The 20,845-nt window shown below is 42.4% G+C and overlaps 1 protein-coding gene across 11 annotated transcripts in view; it reads left to right on the forward strand.

Moving 5' to 3' along the window:
* TMCC1 (transmembrane and coiled-coil domain family 1) overlaps positions 1-20,845 on the forward strand; it is a 231,117-nt gene that overhangs the window by 152,976 nt on the left and 57,296 nt on the right. Inside the window, exon 1 of one of the 11 annotated variants that reach the window (XM_014578437.4) lies at positions 4,260-5,323. The exons of the other annotated variants lie outside the window; for them this stretch is intronic. Coding sequence (XP_014433923.1) covers positions 5,294-5,323 — 30 coding nt within the window. The 5' untranslated portion in view covers positions 4,260-5,293. Of the gene's footprint in view, positions 1-4,259; positions 5,324-20,845 lie in introns of those variants that run through there. 11 annotated transcript variants of the gene reach the window in all.

The following is a 20,845-nucleotide window of genomic DNA, read 5'->3' on the forward strand; positions in this document are numbered from 1 at the left end:
AAGGTCCATTTAGCCCAATATCCTTTCTTCCAACAGTGACCAATGCCAGATGCCCCAGAGGAAGTGAACGGAACAGATAATCATAATATGATCCCTCTCCCATAATTCATTTCCAGCTTCTGACAAACAGAGGCCAGGGACACCATTCCTATCCATCCTGACCTAACCTCCATGAATTTATCTAGTTCTCTTTAAAAGCCTGTTAAAGTGCTGGTCTTCACAACATCCTCTGTCAAAGAGTTCCACAGGTTGATTGTGCACTGCGTGAAGAACTTCCTTAAGTTTATTTTAAACTTGCTATCTATTAATTTTGTTTGGTTGACCCCTACTTTTTATGTTATAGGAACAAGTAAATAACTTTTTCTTATTCACTTTCTCCACACTAGTCATGATTTTATAGGCCTCTATCATATCCCCCTTAGTCTCCTCTTTCCTAAGCTGAAAAGTCCTAGTTTTTTTAATTGCTCTTCATATGGCAGACATTCCAAACCCCTAATCATTGTTGTTGCTCTTTTCTGAACCTCTTCCAATGCCAATATACTTTTTTTGAGATGAGGCAACCACGTCTGTACGCAGTATTCAGGATGTGAGCGTACTGTGGTTTTATAGAGAGGCAGTAAGATATTCTTTGTCTTATTCTCTATCCCTTTTTTAATGATTCCCCACGTTCTACAGGAGGCACCCGCTTTACAACGGCCCGATATATGACCCTCCGCACTTACAACATTTTCCATAAGTGCGAAAGGGGCAGAAATCCCCCGACTTATGTCCTTGGCCCCACATTTAAGACGGCGTATAACACCTATCATAAATGCGGGCTTGAGTTACAACGCTCCCCCGAATTGTGACGCTATCCCTGGAGCCAATCGCATTGCAAGTCGGGAGTGGCCTGTATTTACTATTTAGATCTGTATTCTGCTAATAACGTAATCACTGATAACACACCTGAAGATATCTCAAAGTTTGATATAGTAATTGAGCTTTTGAGGAACCAAGCATTGAAGAGCTTGATAAGGTTTTAGGTTATCTCATTATTGGAAAAGCAACTAGAAAAGACAGTCTTCTGGCAGAACTACTCAAATGTGGGAAATTACCTATCTCTTCCTTCAATGTTCCTCTGATGCAAATATTACCCTTCACTAAAACCAAGGAGATAAAGGAGATTCTAACAACTTAAAGTGATGCTTATGTAGCCACCTGTTAAGATTCTAATCGCCTACAGTGTGCAGCACTAACTTCTGACAACAGCAGGATCTTGGGTAAGTCACCATCTTACGAAGCCAGTCATTAAAACTGAACTACAGGCAGTCCCCGGGTTACGTACAAGATAGGGACTGTAGGTTTGTTCTTAAGTTGAATCTGTATGTAAGTCGGAACTGGCGTCCAGATTCAGACACTGCTGAAACTGACCGCCAGTTCTGACTTACATACAGAATCAACTTAAGAACCCCAGGTGTCCCCAAGTCAGCTGCTGCTGAAACTGATCAGCAGCTGATTCCAGGAAGCCCGGGGCAGAGCAACTCTGCCTGGGGCTTCCTGTAGTCAGCGCTGGTCAGTTTCAGCAGAAGCTGACTTGGGGACGCCTGGGGCAGAGCAGCTGGGGTGCTGCTGGGTTGCTCCAGTAGCGCCGCTCCTCGGTGCTACTGGACCAACCCAGCAGCACCCCATCTGCTCTGCCCCAGGCGTCCTGATTCAGCCGCTGCTGAAACTGACCAGCAGCGGCTGAATCAGGACCTGGGGCAGAGCAGCTGGGGTGCTGCCGGGTTGGTCCAGTAGTGCCCAGAGCGGGTGCTGCAGGACCAATCCGCAGCGCCCCAGCTGCTCTGCTCCAGGGTCCAAAACAAAAGCCTGGTCTGCTGGGGGGGGGGAGGGAGCACACTAGCTGCGCCCCCCCCCCCCCCCCCAGCAGACCAGGGACACGGGGAGCAGAGCCACAGCGGCAGCGGGGTGCCGCGCCTCTGAGGCTTTGCTCTGGCAAAGCCGCAGCGGCAGCGGGGTGCCGCGCCTCTGAGGCTTTGCTCTGGCAAAGCCTCAGAGGCAAGGGACCCCGCCGCGGCTGCGGCTTCAGTCCCGGTGCCTGTGGTCTGCTGGGAACGGTCCCCAGCAGACCACAGGCACCCAGACTGAAGCGGCAGCAGCGGCGGTTCCCCGCGCCTCTGAGGCTTTGCTCTGGCAAAGTCTCAGAGGCGCGGGACCCCCCCGCGGCTGCGGCTTCAGTCCGGGAGCCTGTGGTCTGCTGGGGACTGTCCCCAGCAGACCACAGGCACCCAGACTGAAGCGGCAGCAGCGGCGGTTCACCGCGCCTCTGAGGCTTTGCTCTGGCAAAGCCTCAGAAGCGCGGGAACCCGCCCGGTGCCCCTGGTCTGCTGGAGACAGTCTCCAGCAGACCAGGGGCACCGGAGCAGCTTACGAACGGGGCTTTCTCGCCCCGACCTCCGGGGCGAGAAAGCTCCGTTCGTAAGTGCGGATCCGACATAGGTCGGATCCGCGTAAGTCGGGGACTGCCTGTAATTGATTTTTAGACCATGAAAACATACCAGTGTAAGATTTACTGACAGCATTTTTAATTTGTTATAATTGTTTATAAATTTTTAAATACCCTTTATTCATACAGAGACGTTTGGAGCCTCCCAATAAAAGCACCAATACTTAAGTTTCTCAATGACTAGAAATTGCTAACTGAGGTGAAAGTTATTTTAAGCAGATTGTAAAATGATGAACATGTCCTGAAAGATTGGACACATGGCATCAGGGCAGTGAGACAGGAGGAGGTCCCTTTTAAAATTTAGCAACTTGATTTTTGATCATCTTAATAGTGGAAGGTGGTTACCACTGTGTCAGAGGTGTCATTTTTCATTTTTTCTAAATAAGACTTGTAAAACCCAGAAGAGGTGGAAATTGAGGCATATAACGAGGCTTGATACTGGGAGAACAGTCTGAATGTTTTCTGCAGGTATTACTGGTCTTGGGTTCACTACAGTGTTAGCACAAGTTAGTACACATCTGTTACTGAACCCAAACTAGCCTCGCTTCAGTGAGAGCCTACACTGCAAAACAACTCGAGTTACAATGAAAGTATATCTACACTGCAGTTAAACTGTGGCTGGCTCAGGGAGAGGGTCCATTTCATTGCAATATAGATTTCCGGGTTCAGGCTGGTATGTGGGCTCTAGGGTTCTGCAAGGTAGGAGGGTTCCAAAGCCCAAGTCTGATGTACATCACAACGAAACAGCCCCCTAGCCAGAGCAGCTGGTATATACCAGCTGCAAGTATCTCATTGTAATGTAGACCTACCCTGAATGATTGTGTTAGCTGCTGATGAGTTTGTAATTTGAGCTGTTGCATCACAACTGCATTACTGACAGGAACACCAGCATTACTTGGACTTCAAAATATCACCCCATCTTTGACAGGCTAGTTAGCACAAGCTTAAGGTAACACTCAAGTTATAGTCAATCTAACTTCTGTGAAGACACAAATGTCTATTAATATTTTAGTATGTCTTACAATATTTTTTCTCTATATTGGGGCACTTTCTTGTTGTTTGGCAGAGACGCTTACCAAATATAGCAGTGAGGTTGGTGGGAGTTATTAGCTTGGCATCAGAGTGTACCTTGGTGTGGAGCTCTCCGAAGTTGGAACCACAGCAAAGTAGATAATGATTACAAGTCCTGAGACGAACAGCATATGACCTATTCAGGAGTATATCAGGAGCTGGTGACATACTCCTGAATCCAGGAGGTGTATGATACACTATGTTCTGTTGACATTGATACCAGTCCTCATCGTTTGATTGCATACATTACTGGCAGTCAAGCTTGATTAGCAATTAACTGAACACAAGCACTGTACAAACAATCTTTTTCTGGTACTCTAAGTTGGATAAACATGATTTTAAGTAACTTCCTCCTTTGGGAAGGTCTGACCATTGGAGGGGTTATTTGAAGGTCATTTATCATTTAATAACTGACCATGGATCCCTTAACGTGATTGTAAGCTGCTGCCTCACTTTCAACTAATGATCCCCAAAACACATACAGCACTCGTTAGGTTCCTTGCTAAGAGCATACAATTCTTGTCTAATTACTTTTCCTCCTTGAAGAGTTCTGTACCCATGTTAGAGCCCTCAATCTAGTCTGTTCTATCAGAATCAAGACCTTATGGGAATAGTGAGCATCCTGACTAAAGAGGACTCCGGAAGCTTGTTCCACAGCCCTTTAGTGTAATTCCTAGATTGCCCAGAAGGGGTCATTGCAGATGCACTTGCAGCCTCTGTCCAATTGGGAAGTTAAGGCATGTGTACACTAGGGAATTATTTCAAAATAACTTATTTCGAAATAACTACTGGAAAAAAAACTAGTTTGAAATAAGCTTATTCTGCATGGAAATTAGGAGTTTTCATATAGAAATACCCAGTACCTTATTTTGAAATAATGGGCTTGGGTAGTGTGGGGGGACACCTTGTTATTTTGAAATGCCCTAGTGTAGACCAGGGCTAAGACTGAAATTATAGCTGACTTTACCACTGTGACCCCATTTTCATCCATTCAAAGCTTTTCCATACATTCTCTGATTTAAAATAGTTTAATATTTTCAAATCTGGCAGAAGGTATTAAGGTGGGTTTTGTTTGCCAGATTTGTCCTCTCAATTCACAACTTTCCATACTGTTCTTTATCTTTTAGGTGCTAAATCTATTTGCTTTCTTATTTCAGCATCTGTTGTTAAAAGGCCTGGGAAGTAAAGGTCTCTCTCACATACACATGCTTTTACAGTTGGAGAAATTAAGGCAGAGGATACAGTTTGCCCACAGCTGCTAGACAGAGTTGACACACAGTCATGTGAGGGTGAAGGTGGAGTTTTGGCTTTCAGTCTTGTGCTCTGATCAAAAAATTCTTTTTTTATAACTGTCCTTATTACTTTCCAGTTAACAGGAAACACTTTCCCTCGTTTTATTAATTTTCAGAGACCAAGAACTTCACATGTCCTCCTGTCTGTGTCAGTGACTAGATGTATTTTTAGAGGGCTCAGAAATGCTTGTGATGTGTTCATGTGACAAGGGCAGTTCACTTGTTTGGAGTTGCTGTTGATTTCTAGAATATCCATTCAGGGCTTTTGCCAACATACACAGGGTACTTCTTGCTTCATATTACAGTGATACTGCTTTGTCAGGATAGAATTTAGCCCAGCATGGCTAGAAGCTTGTCTCTGCTAACTTCATTCTGTAGTACAGCATGTTCAAGCAAAGGAAAGGCATTTGCATAGACTGTAAAATTCCTTCCCTCAAGAACCAGCATGGAAACCTCACTGACTTCTTCGGAAACAGTATGTTTTTTTTCTTTTCCCCCTCCAGCGTGGTGTGATACTGAATTGTAAGTTTGCTAGATAGACGTGTGAATAGGCAATTAATATCTGGGTTCAACATTTCTGTCAGGCACGGTTTTCAGCATCTGGTATTCACACTCTAAAATTCTGTGTAATAGCTACCATTTACTACTGCAAACGAAAAAAAAATTAAATCTCATGTACTTTCATTTCTCTTGTGTAACTAAATAAGTACATTTCTTTATCTTTTTGGATTTGTGTGGAGAGACTTGGAACTTGGGGCAGCAACAAATATTGCAATGTACAATTCTGAGTATTAAAACTAATTATGCTACTGACTAATTTTTAAAACGTTAGTTCAGTTTTATTGTGTGAATGGATCTAGTAATGGGAGGTTGTTCATGTGCAAAATAAAGCTGTGTTTTGGTTCAATTCCTGATTAGAAATTTTTTTATATAAAGGTCTTGGTTTTTTGGTTCCTCATTATATTTTTTCCAGTTATGTTTAGTGACTTTTTTCTTCCTGATAGCTGAGGTCAGACTTTCCTGCAGCAATACACAATAGATGCAGAACTTGCGTCTCAAGCAGCACAGATTTGCCTACCAGTAGGCCCAGAGGAAGCAAATTTACTTGCATTGATATTTAGGATTATTTTTTAAAAATTAGCATAAACATCTGTTGTTATCTTCTAGTATATAGGCAAGTTTATTCACATAACTCCTTGCTCTTCAAGTAAAGAATCTACTGTTTCTGGCATTTCTCCACCTGTGTTTCCTGGTTTTACAAGCAATCTTTATGGATGACACTGAAATCAGGTGATTGAACAGTGTAACAGTGCTGCTTCTCTGACTCCTGGCAAGTAGGACTTAAAACTATCTGAGATTAAATTATTTTTGCAGTACCTTAAATTGTCTGTAAATGCTACTAGCAGTGAAAATACTTAATGTTTACTAGTTTGTGGAATCCAAATACAGGTTTTTCCACACAGCGGGTGTAACTTATTTTCTGTCTTACCGGTTAATGTTTTCAATATAGGCTTTGTTTGAAAACAATTAAGGGTTTTTTTATGCTCCCTCTTTTGAGTCAGCAATCCTGACACATCTCCATTTGTTTTTAGGGGTTATAAAAGGTCAGCCTGTTGTGGCTGCATCTAGCTTACCATCCAACCACAACTTGTATCAGGAGATATCAGAGGAGGGAAGGGGGGGAAGGAGATCCATAGGAATGAAAATGACATACTGTATTGGCTTCTGTGCTCTTACTCACAGAGCACAGAGCTGCTTTGTTGGGACAGAATGTCAAAATACCCAAAGCATTTAAACTATTTGCATTTATTTGTGTATGCTTTCTTTCCTATTGCTCTGATCAGACTAGCATCTCGAGCCATTACAACTCCAAAGGTGACTGGCAAAGAAAGAAATGGCGTTTGTGCACATGTAGGTTTTTATGATTTATAGAAAAGGCCTGAATGTGTTTTATTTTAAAAAATGTGTTTTCAATTGGAAATTCAGATGATGTTTAGACTGGTAGGCAGTGACTGGAGAACTAGTATGAGAGACTAATGAAAGCTGAGTTGTTGAGAGGGGAAGGACTTTAGTGTGTCTGCTAAAATCTTTTTGGTGATAGTTTTAATTTAGTTAGTAATATTTTGACTAAGGAAGCTTTTGTTAAAGAATCATCACCTTTATTCCGTCCAATAAGGTGTAGAGGTCTTGCAGGAAACAGATTGCAAGCCTCCTAATAATTCTCCCACCATCAAGAAAGATTATCCTTTAGAGTCCTCATATTTCTAATGTTTAGGAGAAAAGGGGTGTGTGAGAAATTGGGGTGGTGAAAAGGAAACCTTTTATGCCCATCTTTTATACATCATAAAGAAACAAAAAGGGGCACAAGATGAAATTTTAAAACCAAACCAACCATTTAGCAGGTCACCTTTAACAGAATGAATATCATTTTTTATTGCTGAAAATAATGGCAGAATTGGAATTTGTGCATTAAGAAAACGTTTCTTTAGTATTGTCATTTCTGAGATTTTTATACTAGATCATTAAAGAGTTTCAGCACAGGACAAGGCCATGTCATTGATACTATCTGCTGCTACAAAACAGAAATGTATAGCTCTCTTAAATTGGTAAGAGAAACTATTTACTCTGGGGAACAGTCTGAATTTGAAGCAATAGTATTAATTCTAATCCTGTGTATCTAGTTCAGTGGTTTTCAAACTGAGAGTTGGGACACCAAAGTGTGCCGTGACCCCTTTTTAATGGTGTCACCATAGTTGGTGTTAGATTGGCTAGAGCCCAGAGCTAAAGGTAAAGTCTGAGCCCAGCTGCCAGGGGCCAGAGCTGAAGCCTGAGGGCTTTAGTTCTGGCTGGCAAGACTCACGTTACAATACCCTTTGTACTTTGGCTTTGTCCCTCACCCTTGTCCACAGGGCAACGCAGGGCTCAGGCTTCAGTTCCTTCCCAGGTTGTGTAGTAGTTTTTGTTGTCAGAAGGGGGTTGCAGTGCAGTGAAATTTGAGAACCCCGTATCTAGTTGATAACTCATCAGATAGTCAATGTGAGCTGCAGTCCAGTTTTGCAGAGTGTAATATATCGCGTGATTCAATATTTATTACCTTACATTACCCTGTGCTTTTGTACATGGTACCATGAAACACTGTGGGGAGGCGATCATAAACTAAAAACAGAACGGGAAATATATAGCACCATATTTAAAATGAGAAGTGACTTCATTGTAGGGAGGAAGGGAAGAAGTAGTTCCAGGGATGTGGAAGTAACACAAATAAGAGCATTTTTCGTGCATTATTTGGTAAACCAGAAAGGAAGATGAAAAGAGAACGAGGAGAAGCAGTTTGAAGATGTGGGGAATGTGTGGCTACCAGATCAAAACATAACATGTAGTACATAAAGTATGTATGATCCTTTAGAATTGTATTCAGAGCCCGACAGGAAAACAGTGACAAGTGTCTGGATTCTATGGGTATGCCTATACAGCAAAGAAAAACCTGCATCTGTTCTAAGCCTGCTGTCTTCGGGGCTGTTTCGTGCTTGTGTAGACTTTCAGGCTGGGGCCTGGACTTTGGGACCCTCCCTACCTACAGAGCCCAGGCACTAGTCAAAGCCTGGAAACCTACACAGCAATGAAACAGCCCTGCAGCCTGTGTTCTGCAATCCCAAATTGGCTGGCATTGGCCACCCTTGGATTTTTTTTTGTCTTTTTAGACACCCTAAAAGGTGAGCTGCTGTTTCCTGAAGTGTGCCCACACAGAGGGAATACTTTCTTGGGTCAGAACTAGGATTTCTGGTTTGACTTCTCATAGAGCAGTACAGCCGCACAGGTGTAGCTGTGCCATCATAGCACTTTAATGAAGACTACAGTGCTGAGAGGAGAGCTTCTCCCAGCAGTGGTAGTTTTATATATGACTTAATGATACAAAGCTGTAGTGTAGACTTAGAAGATAATGGAAGAACTGTAGAAGAGGGAGAACTGATGAATGGATGGTAAAGATTTCAAAAGTGGTAAGGAGAAGTTCTGGCAGTTTTCTGGCAGTTTTCTAGGGATAAGACATCACAAAAGCTGGAAGAGGAAAGGGGATCTTCTGGTCAAAGAAAACTCTAGAGATCTCTGAAGCAAAATGCAGGACAATGTAGCACTTTAAAGACTAACAAGATGGTTTATTAGATGATGAGCTTTCGTGGGCCAGACCCACTTCCTCAGATCAAATAGTGGAAGAAAGTAGTCACAACCATATATACCAAAGGATACAATTAAAAAAATGAACAAATATGAAAAGGACAAATCTAGAGATCTCTGAACTTCAGAGTGGAGATGGGAATGACAGTCAGGCCTAGAAGGAAGTCTTTGTCTCATGAAGCATTCAGTAATTTGTGGTTATGGTGTATTCCAGAATTGACAAGCAGATGATGAAACAGAAAAGGTAACCAAGGTTCTAAAACTAGTTTGGAGCTATCTCAGGAAGATGGGAGATGGTTAAGAGAACAGAGCTGAGATTAGGACTATACCATTCCGTAAAAGAGGAAAAAACTTAAAGCCTATACCAGTCAAGTCTACAGCCAGAGAAGATGGGATAGAATCTCCTCTGTCAGTGAATTGAGTTTTAACGGATCTCGGGTAAAAACTGATCTTATCATCAAATGCCATCAGAGGCTTTTGTCCATGTTACTGATAAGTCAGGTGAAACTTCATATGTTTCTGGGATAAAACTCTCAGTTCATAGTGCCATGTCTATACTTAAACTGCAACAGTGGCACAGCTAACTGTTTTCCTGTTAGCATATATAATCCATCTCCCTGAAAGGCCACTGCTATGTTGACAGAAGAATTCTTCTATCAACCTAGCACCATCAACACTAGGGATTAGGTTCCATAGTTGCATCTCTTGGGGTGCTGATTTTTTTTTGCATGCCTAAAAGATGTAGTTATGCTGATGTGTATTTCGAATGTAGTCCAGCCATGAGTTTAGCAAATATGCCACACTGGGAATTAATTCAGCAGTGATGTCTTGCACATTATTCCTATGTAAAAACAGTCTAAAGAGAAATTGTGTGCCAGTCACTGACTTTCGCAGCCTATTACATAATCCAAACGTTGGTCATGTAAAGAAATTTTGATCAGTATTTAGCACTGAATAGTATCTCTGATGTTTTGCAATAGCAGCAAAATTTTCTCATACCGTCTGTGTAAACAGTGTCCTAGTTCACAGTTTACATTCACATGCTTGGTTTTTGTAGTATGAGGTAATGGGGTTTTTGTAATTGATTCATTCATGTCTCATTCACAACTCATGGTAGATCTTTTTTTAGACTGGCATAAATTATTAGCAACTAATGCATTGTCTTAAGTGTTTGTTTAACCAAGTCCATTTGCTAGAGTTGCAGAGTTTTTAATGTGAAAATTACTTGCTTATGTAAAGTTTTTGTTAGTCTTTCTGCTTGTAGGATTTTTGCAGAGATTTGCTCTGCATGTACCAACATTATACTGGGTATGTAACAAATAATCAGTTGCTTCAGATTTTCAGTGTTTTTAGCCCAGTTCATTGCTGATAAAGCAACAGTCATGGAAACATTAATTAATGCAAGAGAAAAACAACAACAAAAACCTGCTCTGATGCTTTTCATGGGAATTCTGGCTCCATAATCTTTGACAGGGACTCGGGACTCAGAAATTGTGAAATACTTTCTGGGAGCATATTTTTTATTTTATTAAAAAATCTCAGTTATTACTGACTTTTGAGCAAATCTGAGCAGTATTTGTGAATGTAAGCTACACTGCGCACAGATGCACCAACTCTGTCCACACATCTATACAGGCTCGTACAACTGCACATCCACTAATGTGATCTACCCCATCAAATGCCAGCAATACGCCTCTGCCATGTATATTGGCCAAACTGGACAGTGTCTGCAAGAAAGAATTAATAGATACAAATCAGATATCGAAAAAGACAACATACAGAAACCTGTTGGGGAGCATTTAAACTTGCCTGGGTACCCATTAATGGATCTCAAAGTCACCATATTATTTCAAACCAATTTCAAAAGCCAGCTCAACAGGGAAGCTACAGAACTTACATTTATAAGTTGGATTCCTACAACCAAGTCTAAACAAAGACTGTTGGCTGGATGGCCCGCTACATTCCACATCCTAATGGCATAAAAAAGGGTACTTAATGCGAGTACTAAGTATTCTTATCAGCTTCATTTAGCATGGACACTCTAATTGACAAATTATTTTCCTTTTTTTCTTTTTCTTTCTCTTCCCCCAATCCCATCTCTGTGTTATTTATTTGAAAACTGGACCCCTTAAACTCCATTCATCTGAAGAAGTGGGTTGTGCCCATGAAAGCTCATGATACCATCTACATTTTTTGTCTGTCTCTAAGGTGTTGCAAGATTATGATAAATATTGAAATTTAAAATAGAGGTACCCGTAATGATTAGCATTAAAAGGTACTATAGATCAGGTCCTCCTCTTTGCCCTATTGCATAATACCAGATCACTCAATGAAATTGAAAGGTAACATGAAAATCTGTAGAAAAGGAATTTCATTTTGAATTGAATGTTAAATACCTTGTGACAACAGATTTCACGGGTTTATGTGAGGCTTCATGGTGAATTTAGTGGGATTAAAACAGAATTAGAGCCTTCTATAGGAAAACTGAACATCCACATTTATATTTAAATAGATTTCAAAAGAAATATAGAAGTTGTGTTTTTTATGAGGGACACTGTTACAAAATAAGTTAGGTTGAGAATTTAAAGCACAGTTCTGCACAAGCTTTCCTGCAGATACTCCTTTTCCATGCTGAAGCTATACCTGTGCAGCCCTGTTTTATGGAGAGAAGGAGGTGAATTGCAGTGCCTATTAGTGTTTTACACTGTAATTCCTCCATGTGAACAATGTCAGGGCGAAATAAGATATCTGATTGGGTAAATATAAGTTCCTTTTTAGCTCATGCCTACAGTGATCATACAGGTGTAATAGTACAACCCACTAGTAATGCACACTGCAATTCACACTGTAGTTAACTACAGGACTATATAGACAAGAACTTTGTGAGCACTCTTTTGACAGTTTAGCTCAATCTTTTTGCGAAGTGGATTAAACTGCAGAAAAGAATAGTTTAGAGTAGATGTTCACATATGGAGCTACTGCAGAATAGCTCTTCTGGGCCTTTTCCCTGTGTAAACAAGCTGTTAGAAGGGATTTATCCCATGTTCCATGGGATTAATTTCTAATTGACTGTGGGGGGCGAAAGGAGGCAGTTAGTTCCCCTATAGGCGAGTTAATATGTAATTGTCCATTGAGTGTTTTCTTGCATCTGCTTACGAAGCCTCTGGTATTAGTTACTGTCTGTGATTCAGTTTGACAATTCTTTTGTGTCTGTGTAGAAATCAAGGGCTGGGCATTGCATCGTTTCTGCAGGCCGCTCTTACTATTCAAGCCAGGAGTTCGGTCTCCCCCCACCCTATTCTCATCCACTTCCCTTTTGTTTCTTCCACCTGCCTGCCTCTATTATTTCTTTTGGCAATTGTAGGGGTCAACATTTTAAAGACTCTTGGGATGATGGATAGTGCTGAGTGGGGAAGGGGGGCAGTGTTATGATGGAAGGTGTTAATGGTTTCAATAGCTCGGTCTTTGGTCTATATGTTAAAGTTACACTGTTAAAGCCACTGGGTCTGCTAACCAAATGCTGGGGCTCACCATGTCTCTCCCTTCTATTTTTCCTATTTTCACCAAAATCAACAGAGTTCTGCCCACTCACATCTAGAACATCTCTCTAAAATTATGGAATTGATAGCATGAGCCATTCAAACATTCTATTACATGGAAAGAAATGTCATCAAGCTGAGTGTAGGGCTTCAATTTGCTTGGCCAATTAGCCCACTTACATAGTATATTGAGGCACATAGGAGGAATCTTAGGTGAGTACAAAGATTATAATTCATTGGTTAGAAGATCCTGCAGTGAACATACTAATCTTTTCTGTGTGATGTTTAATCTGAAATGATTAGTGGGTCACTTTGTCTTTTGTAGCTTGAGAGACTGATTAGCTAATAAGAAAATAATAGTAAAATGCACATGGGGTACATCAGTCCCCAACATTTAGATAAGTAACCTGTGATGACTGGCCATTAATCCTTATTAACAATACAATTCAGTTATATATTACTACCCACCCACAGATTTCCACACATTTTGCAAAAGAGGGTTTTATTATTCCCAAGTTACAGATGAATAACAGAGAGGTGAAGTTATTTCCCACCTGCAGAGTGGGGAATAAAATCCAAATAATACCCAAAAGAGTCTTTTTTATGTTGCCAACAGACAGTTGTAACAGGATAGGTGACACTCAAAATATTCACATTGAGTTAGTGCCTAAACATTTTATAGTGATTCCATTATAGGCTGGAGAAACCTATTTTGATGTGAGAAGGGAACAAATTTGAACATTGACTTTTCACGTAGATCAGTAAAGGGTCATTAGCCTTTCTTATAAGAGATCAGTTCATTCCTCAGGTGCTGCTTAGCTAGCAGGAAAGAGAAAGAACCCAGAAGGTTCCATGACAGTTGACAAGTTGATTGTTGTGTGGGTGGACTCTGACAACAGCAATGCACAGTCCAAGATACACGCTGTTTACTGAGAGCAGGTATGAAGCCCCCAGACTGGAGAAATATAAGGTAATTTTGAGATGCTTTGTTCCAACTAATGGAATTCACCTCAGAAAATTATAGGAAGTGGGTGTATTGTAGGTTCCTTCCAGCAGTAGTAGTAATAGCCAAACCTATCTGAAGAGAGAGCCACTGTCAGCTTAATATCAGCATAGTAAAATGAAGGATATCTATGTGGCTTGAAGGGCATATAGCAACAGGCTGGGTTTCCTAGGAAATCTCAACGCTTTTCGGTCATATCCCTTCAGGGATTTCAGCCTGTTCCTTTAAGAACTGCCTTCTTTCTGACCACCTGGCAGTTGCTGAACTCTGCAGTTTTTATTTACCTTTTTACTAGCAGGGTTGCCTAGCATGTCTTTCGGAGGTTTGGGAGACAACCAGCAGCAGCTTAAAGTGGTCATTTGATGGCCTCTTGCTGAAGTTGAAAATCTTTTTCTAAGCAAGGCAGGATTTAAACTCTACTCATATTTTCTTTTGATTTTTCATTGCTGCGGAGGTAGCAAGAATAGCTTCTGAAGCAATATGAGCTGGTGGATCATATTCCTGCTGAGCAAAGATTTGGTTATGCCAGTGGTTTTCAACCTATTTACCATTGTGAGCTGTATATGAGGACCACAATGCGCCGTATCCAATACTACCTGATTGAGCCTGAGACCCTACATGCACTGCAGAATTGTGCTGACTGTGCCACAAGCAGCCTACATGATGCAGGTTGAGAACCCCATTGGGTTATGCAGAGGAGTTTACCTTGCCAATCCTCTCCAGCATGAGAGTGATAATACTGCTCTACAGCCAAAATGCTTCTGAAATAAATGTAGTCAAACTTTACTAATTCTGGGTCACTGAGAACGAAAATGATGCTTAAAATTGTTGATTGGCTCTAGTTTTCAAGATATGCTATTGGGTCAGTATATACGACCCTTGACTTGCAAATGGCGGAGGATAAGTGAGTTATAAAAGGAAGGGATCTCAATTTAAACCAGAAATGACTAAAATACATCTTTGACTGGATCTATGAATAAATCTATGACTGGGTTTGGACAGTACTTGCTTTTTAGGCAAAACAATGAATGATGCAATCTGAATTTGGTATTGCGTCATATGATATGAATTGCATCATGTTATTCCTAGAAGTCATGGATGTTTTGCTGCATAATGGCAATGTTTTGCCATCAATTCCAGTTGGTCATGCAGTCCATATGAAGGAAACCTATGACAACATGAAACAATTTTTGAGGTGCATAAACTATGACCAACATCAGTGGCAGCTTTGTGGCGATTTGAAGATTGTTGCTCTCTTGCTTGGTCTGCAGACTGGATACACACAGTACTGCTGTTTTCTCTGCGAATGGGATAGTTGTGGAAGAGATTCCCACTACATCAAGATAGATTGGCCACTCCGACAGTCATTGGAGCCTGGGAGGAAAAGTGTTCAGCATCCACCACTTGTTGAATCAAGGAAGATTTTGTTACCACCCTTACACATCAAGCTGGGTCTGATGAAGAACTTTGTCAAGGCCATGGACAAAACACAAGCAGCTTTCAAGTACCTCCGTGGAAAATTTCCAAGGTTAAGTGAAGCTAAGATAAAGGAAGGTGTCTTTGTTGGTCCTCAGATTCGTGAACTTCTTCATGATGATGCATTTGACCCTGCACTGCATGGCAAGGAAAAGATGGCATGGAAAGGCTTCCAGTTAGTGGCAATAAATTTTCTCGGAAACAATAAGGCAGACAACTACAGGTGGTTGGTGGAAAACCTCCTCAAGGCATACAAAAGCCTTGGTTGCAACATGTCACTAAAGATACATTTTTTGCACTCTAATCTAGATTTTTTTTTCCCACCGAACTGCGGAGCAGTGAGTGACGAGCACGGCGAGCGATTTCACCAGGACATTGCAACAATGGAGAAACGCTATCAGGACAAATGGAGCCCATCAATGCTTGCAGACTATGGGTACGTCTAGACTACATGCCTCTGTCGCCAGAGGCATGTAGATTAGGCTACCAGGCATAGGAAAATGAAGTGGCGATTTAAATAAGCACGGTAGTCTGGACGCGCGGGGGTCGACATCAAAGGCATTTGTCGACCACCCAGGTATGCCTCATCCCAGGATGCCTTTGATGTCGACCCCCGCGTGTCCAGACTACCACGCTGAGCCGAGAAACAGCTGACCAGCTGTTTGTCGGCTCAGCGCGGCAGCCATGTAAATTTAAATGAAGTGGCGATTATTTAAATCGCCGCTTCATTTTCCTATGCCTGGTAGCCTAATCTACATGCCTCTGGCGACAGAGGCATGTAGTCTAGACGTACCCTATATCTGGACAGTGACAAGAGATGCGCCATTTAGTGAATGCAAGAGACAAGCCAAGAAGCACTGAGTAGACACTGAATAGGACTAAACTATGGACATAAAAGTTTTTTGCCTTTTGTTTCATAATAAATTTTATTTATATAACCCTTTTGCTGATTTTTAAAGTGTTACATAAACAGGACAGGTGAAATATTATCATGTAAAGCAACCATAAACACATGAAAAGACCTAGGTTTACAATTTATTATTAAAACTCTACTATCTACACAATATACATAGACGTAAAATGTAAAAACTTAAATATCTTAGGAACAGTAGCCAGTCACTTGTTTTAATTGTCATATTTGAATTAAGCACATCAAAATACATAATAGCACATTTTATCTCTGAAGCAGACGACTTCTTAAAAAATTGTAGACCAGTGTAATGGGAGTACCCCCTGAAAACATTGTACATAGTAGAGATTGCAGCCCACTGGATCCACCTCCCTGTACCAACAAGCCAACAAAGTATAAGGGTATTTAGGCATGTTGGGAGTGTTTTGAGCAGAAAAGTTTTCAAACAAACATGCCCATATCTACCCCAAATAGAGCAAGTTCCCAGACTTCAGGTGCTTTTTGGATTGGTATTGAACCCCTGAAACTAGAACTGAAGAGTCACAGTAAAAGATCCTTTTCTGTGCTGGAGCCAAATACCATTCTGCATATATGGTAATACACAGCTACAGGAAAATACTGTAATTATGTGTCTGAAACAGAACTTCAGCAGGACTAGTGATCGGGGCGGGGGCCGCGTGGTGGGTGACTGACCACCCTAGGAGCAGCTGGTCAGCCAACATGCGGCTTGTGTGGTAACTGCCAGAGTTGGAGCCTGGGCCACAGTATTAAAAATAGCACTATGGCACGGCTCCAGTCCCAGTACATGGGGCAGCCGCCCACCTTGTGGCTCTGCCCCTGGGTGCAGCTGGGGCTCTGGTACTAAAAACAGCACCACAGCCCTCGCTCGAGTCCCAGCACATGGGGTATGCTGCCCTGTGTGTCGGGTCTGGAGCTGGGCCATGGTGCAGCTGCTCTTGGGCTGGGGTTGCAGTACTAAAAATAGCACCGTGGCCCTAGCTCCAGCTCTGGCACCCAAGGCAGCCGCCCACCGTGCTGCCCTGCCGTGCAGGTGTCAGGATGGCAAAAGGGAAGGGGCAGGGAGATAACAAAGGGGAAGGTAAGAAGAAGAAAGGGCTTTGCTGATGTGGAGAGGAGGGACCAAGTGCAGAAGAAGAAAGGAGAAGGCACCAAGGAGCGGGGTGGAGGAGAGACAAATGCCAGGGGGCCAAGAGGAGACCATAAGGGGGAAGGGCAGCAGGAGTGAGGGGGATGGGAAGGTGGAAGTGGGAGAGGGGAGGGGACAGGGTGATGCTGAGTGAAGGGAGAAGACTTGGTGCCAGGAGAAGAGGAGTTGAAAGGAGGGGTGGGCATGAGGAAGGTTGGAGTTGGAGCAAGTCATGTGTAAGGGCTCAGAGGGGCACGAGGAGAACTAGGACAGAGGGTGCTGAGGGAGTGGACACCAGGTAAGAAGAGGGCAAGAGGAGCAGGTGTTGGGAGGGCAGGGTCAGTGAAGGAAGGGGGAGGCACTAGAAGGGTGCAGGGGGTAAGATGCAAGTTCCAGGGAGACTGTGGAGTTAAAGCGGAAGGGAAAATACAGGCAGGGGAGGGAAGGGGAGGGATGGGCACCAGAGGGCAAAGGAAATAGACGGGGCAGGTGGGTAGAGGGAGGTGTTAGGAAGGGGGATGGGGAGGGAGGCTAGAGGAGGGGTGGGCACAGGGGAGAAGAAAAGGGCAGGTGCAGAGGTCAGAGAAGCTGGGGAGGTGGGGCAAGTCCCAGGATGGCTGAAGGAAGTGAGAGGGGTAGGAACCAGGACAGCAGGAGGCGGGGGGCAGCAGCAGCAGGCAACAGGGCATCAGATTAGGCGAAGGGAGGATGGGAGATATGGCAGCAGAGGGGAAAAGGGAGAGGTTTATAACTTAGGTGGCACATATAGCACACATGACCTCAATATTGGTGCACATGACAAAACTCACTCCGCTCATGGATGGAAAATCTTGGCACACTGCTATTGATGTATCTTCCATATATTGTGTAGTTATCAGGACCTTCACAACTCCTGCCATGTTTGTACTAGGGGAGTTTTTTAAAAAAAATACCTTGCCTTTTTTAATACTGGTTCAGCTCCACTGGCTGTCTCCAGTGTCAGAAATTCCATACTTAAACTGACTGCCAGCATTTTGAAGCACCATTGTATAAACCTTGCTCAGCAGATATCTAAAACACGATCAGAAGACAGCTGTGGTGATGCTCGCAATTTTGTATTGCTAGCATTGGTAAAGTTGAACTGTTAATAATGATCAGGAATATTTGAAACATTGCTTGGTATAGACATGGCCTAAAACAATCTGCCTCTATATAAACCTTCTTCTCTTAACTTAGTACAGGGAGCCCTCTACTGGCTAATTATAACCACATTTTGTAGCTTGAAATTGGGACATTGAGTGTACCTTATTATTCAAACACTAGGGACTGGAATTTGTTTATAAAGTTCACACACTCTCTCTTTCGTGAGATTCAGGATGCTGCACAGTAACTCAAACGCTGCACAGTGACTCAAACTAAACCACTTATTAAAAACACCTTAAAAAGCAATAAGAACACCTTGCTAAGATCTCACAGACCAGATAAAGGAACTGTTTGTGGGAGTCTGTAGGGTAAGAAGGCAAAGGTTCCATATGTGAGACTAACCATAATTGCATTAAAGTTGAAGATTAGTGATGAAAAGGTTTCATATAGGAGATAAAAATAGGGTGAAGAGACTGGGAATGATGACTAGGAGAAGCAAGGCCCTGAAATCCTGAAAAGTCCGATTGGTGACTATGAATATCCATCTAGATCTGTGGTGTCAAATCAGTTCTGAAGCAGTAACCACTATAATGGCTACTGCTATAGCGAACTAGCCACACTCAGCTGGCCAAATAGCCACATATGGCTAACTTGTTGGACACCATGGATCTAGATAAAGTCCAAGAAAGTGATCTCTGATACAGTGAGAATCCTAAAAGTCTGAGGCTGTCTCTATACTGGAAGATGTAAAACACTGTTAGTTGTAGCATTGCTCACAGAGCACAGCAGTGAAACCACTACTGTGTCCCCACACTATCAGCTACTAGTACAGTAACATAACCACACTTTTGTTCAGAGCAATGAAATCTGGGCAGCACAGAGCCACCTCTTCCTCATCTGCTGCTGAGACTTATGAAAAACCAGGAGGTGGAGTTGTCTCAGGACATCCTGGGTCTTGCCCAGTACCTTATGGTGCATCACTTTGCATCCCAGAAACACCTGTGCTTCCATCCACATTTGACACCATCTTTCAACAGCTTTTGTGTTACTCACTCTGCCTCCTTGGTCTGTGGGAATGGATCCCTAAATGCTTGAAGAAAATGCTGATAGTTCTTGCTAACATAAAAACTGGCAGTCAAGTTATTCCTTAAGCTGCAAAGTGATGATGAGTCAGATGCTAAGCTTGCTATGCAGTGTACATATGATACGAGAGTTCTTGTGGCATTCACTGAGGTGCTCATCACAGTGGAATGCCGCTTTTGAGCTCTGGAAACAAGTGGCAGGACCACATCATACAAGCCTGGGATGAAAAGCTGTGGCTGCAGAACTTTCAAATGAGGAAAGCCAGTTTCATGGTACTGTGTGATAAGCTCTCTCCCATCCTGCAGTGCAAGGACACAAGAATGGGAGTTGCTCTGCCGGTGGAGAAGCATGTGGGGATTATGCTGTGGAAGCTGGCTACTCCACGCAGCTATTGATTGGTTGCCAATCACTTTTGCATGGGAAAGTTGACCATTGTTTATGGAAATGTGTATCCTGCTCCAAAAGACAGTGACTCTGAGCATCGTGCATGAAACTGGGGTTTGCTTTACACAGATGGGCTTTCCTAACTGCAGGGAGGCAATATATAGCACACTCGTTCCAATTCTGGCACCTGCGCATCTCTCCCCACAGAGCCATCTCTCCTCAACCCCCATGCTGCTACATCTCTATCAGATGGCGGGCAGATGGAAGCCGGTGTTTGCAGGAATAGTGTGTGCAAATGTGGCCACCTCGTCTCAAAAATATCTTGGCATTGGAAAAAGTTCAGAAAGGGGCAACAAAGATGATTAAGGTATGGAATAGCTGACCTATGAGGAGCGATTAATAAGACTGAGACTTTTCAGCTTAGAAAAGAGGCCACTAAGGGGGGATATGATAAAGGTCTATAAAATCCTGGCTGGTATGGAGAAAGTAAATAAAGTTATTTACTTGCTCCCATAACACAAGAACTAGGGGTTACTAAATGAAATTAATAGGTAGCAGGTTTAAAACAAACAAAAGGAAGTATTTGCTTTAAACCTGATATCAAACCCAACACAGTCATCCTGTGGAACTCCTTGCCACAGGATGTTGTGAAGGCCAGAGATGGGCAGGAATGGTGTCCCTAGTCTGTGTGTGTCTGAAGATGGGAATGGGCAATGGGGTGGATCACTTGATGATTACCTACCTGGCATTAGCTACTGTCAGAAGACAGGAAACTGGACTAGATGGACCTTTGGTCTGACTATGATGGCCATTCTTATATTCTTAACTTGAGCTAAATGGAGGCTAATTAAAACAAGTGCCACGTGGGAGAAAAGATTCAGCATCTCCATCTCTTCATTAGTTGTGAGCTGATGATGCATGATATACACTTGCAGCCTTTGAATCTTCCAGCAAAACCATAGGAGATCAGAACTGACATTCTTGATACTTCTAATGCTAAAATGGAGCAGGTGAAAAAACTTTATACTTTTATATATCATAAAGAAATAAGGCACAAAACCCCATTCATTCCTTTGCAACTTCTTTGGCATTCAGTGTCATATACAATCTGACAACTATATCAGGGCTTGTTACAATTTAAATAAAAAAACCTGGTAAGA

This window comes from Pelodiscus sinensis, chromosome 11 (genome assembly GCF_052426305.1).
Source record: "Pelodiscus sinensis isolate ZL-2025 chromosome 11, ASM5242630v1, whole genome shotgun sequence".
In the NCBI taxonomy this organism is placed as follows: domain Eukaryota; kingdom Metazoa; phylum Chordata; order Testudines; family Trionychidae; genus Pelodiscus; species Pelodiscus sinensis.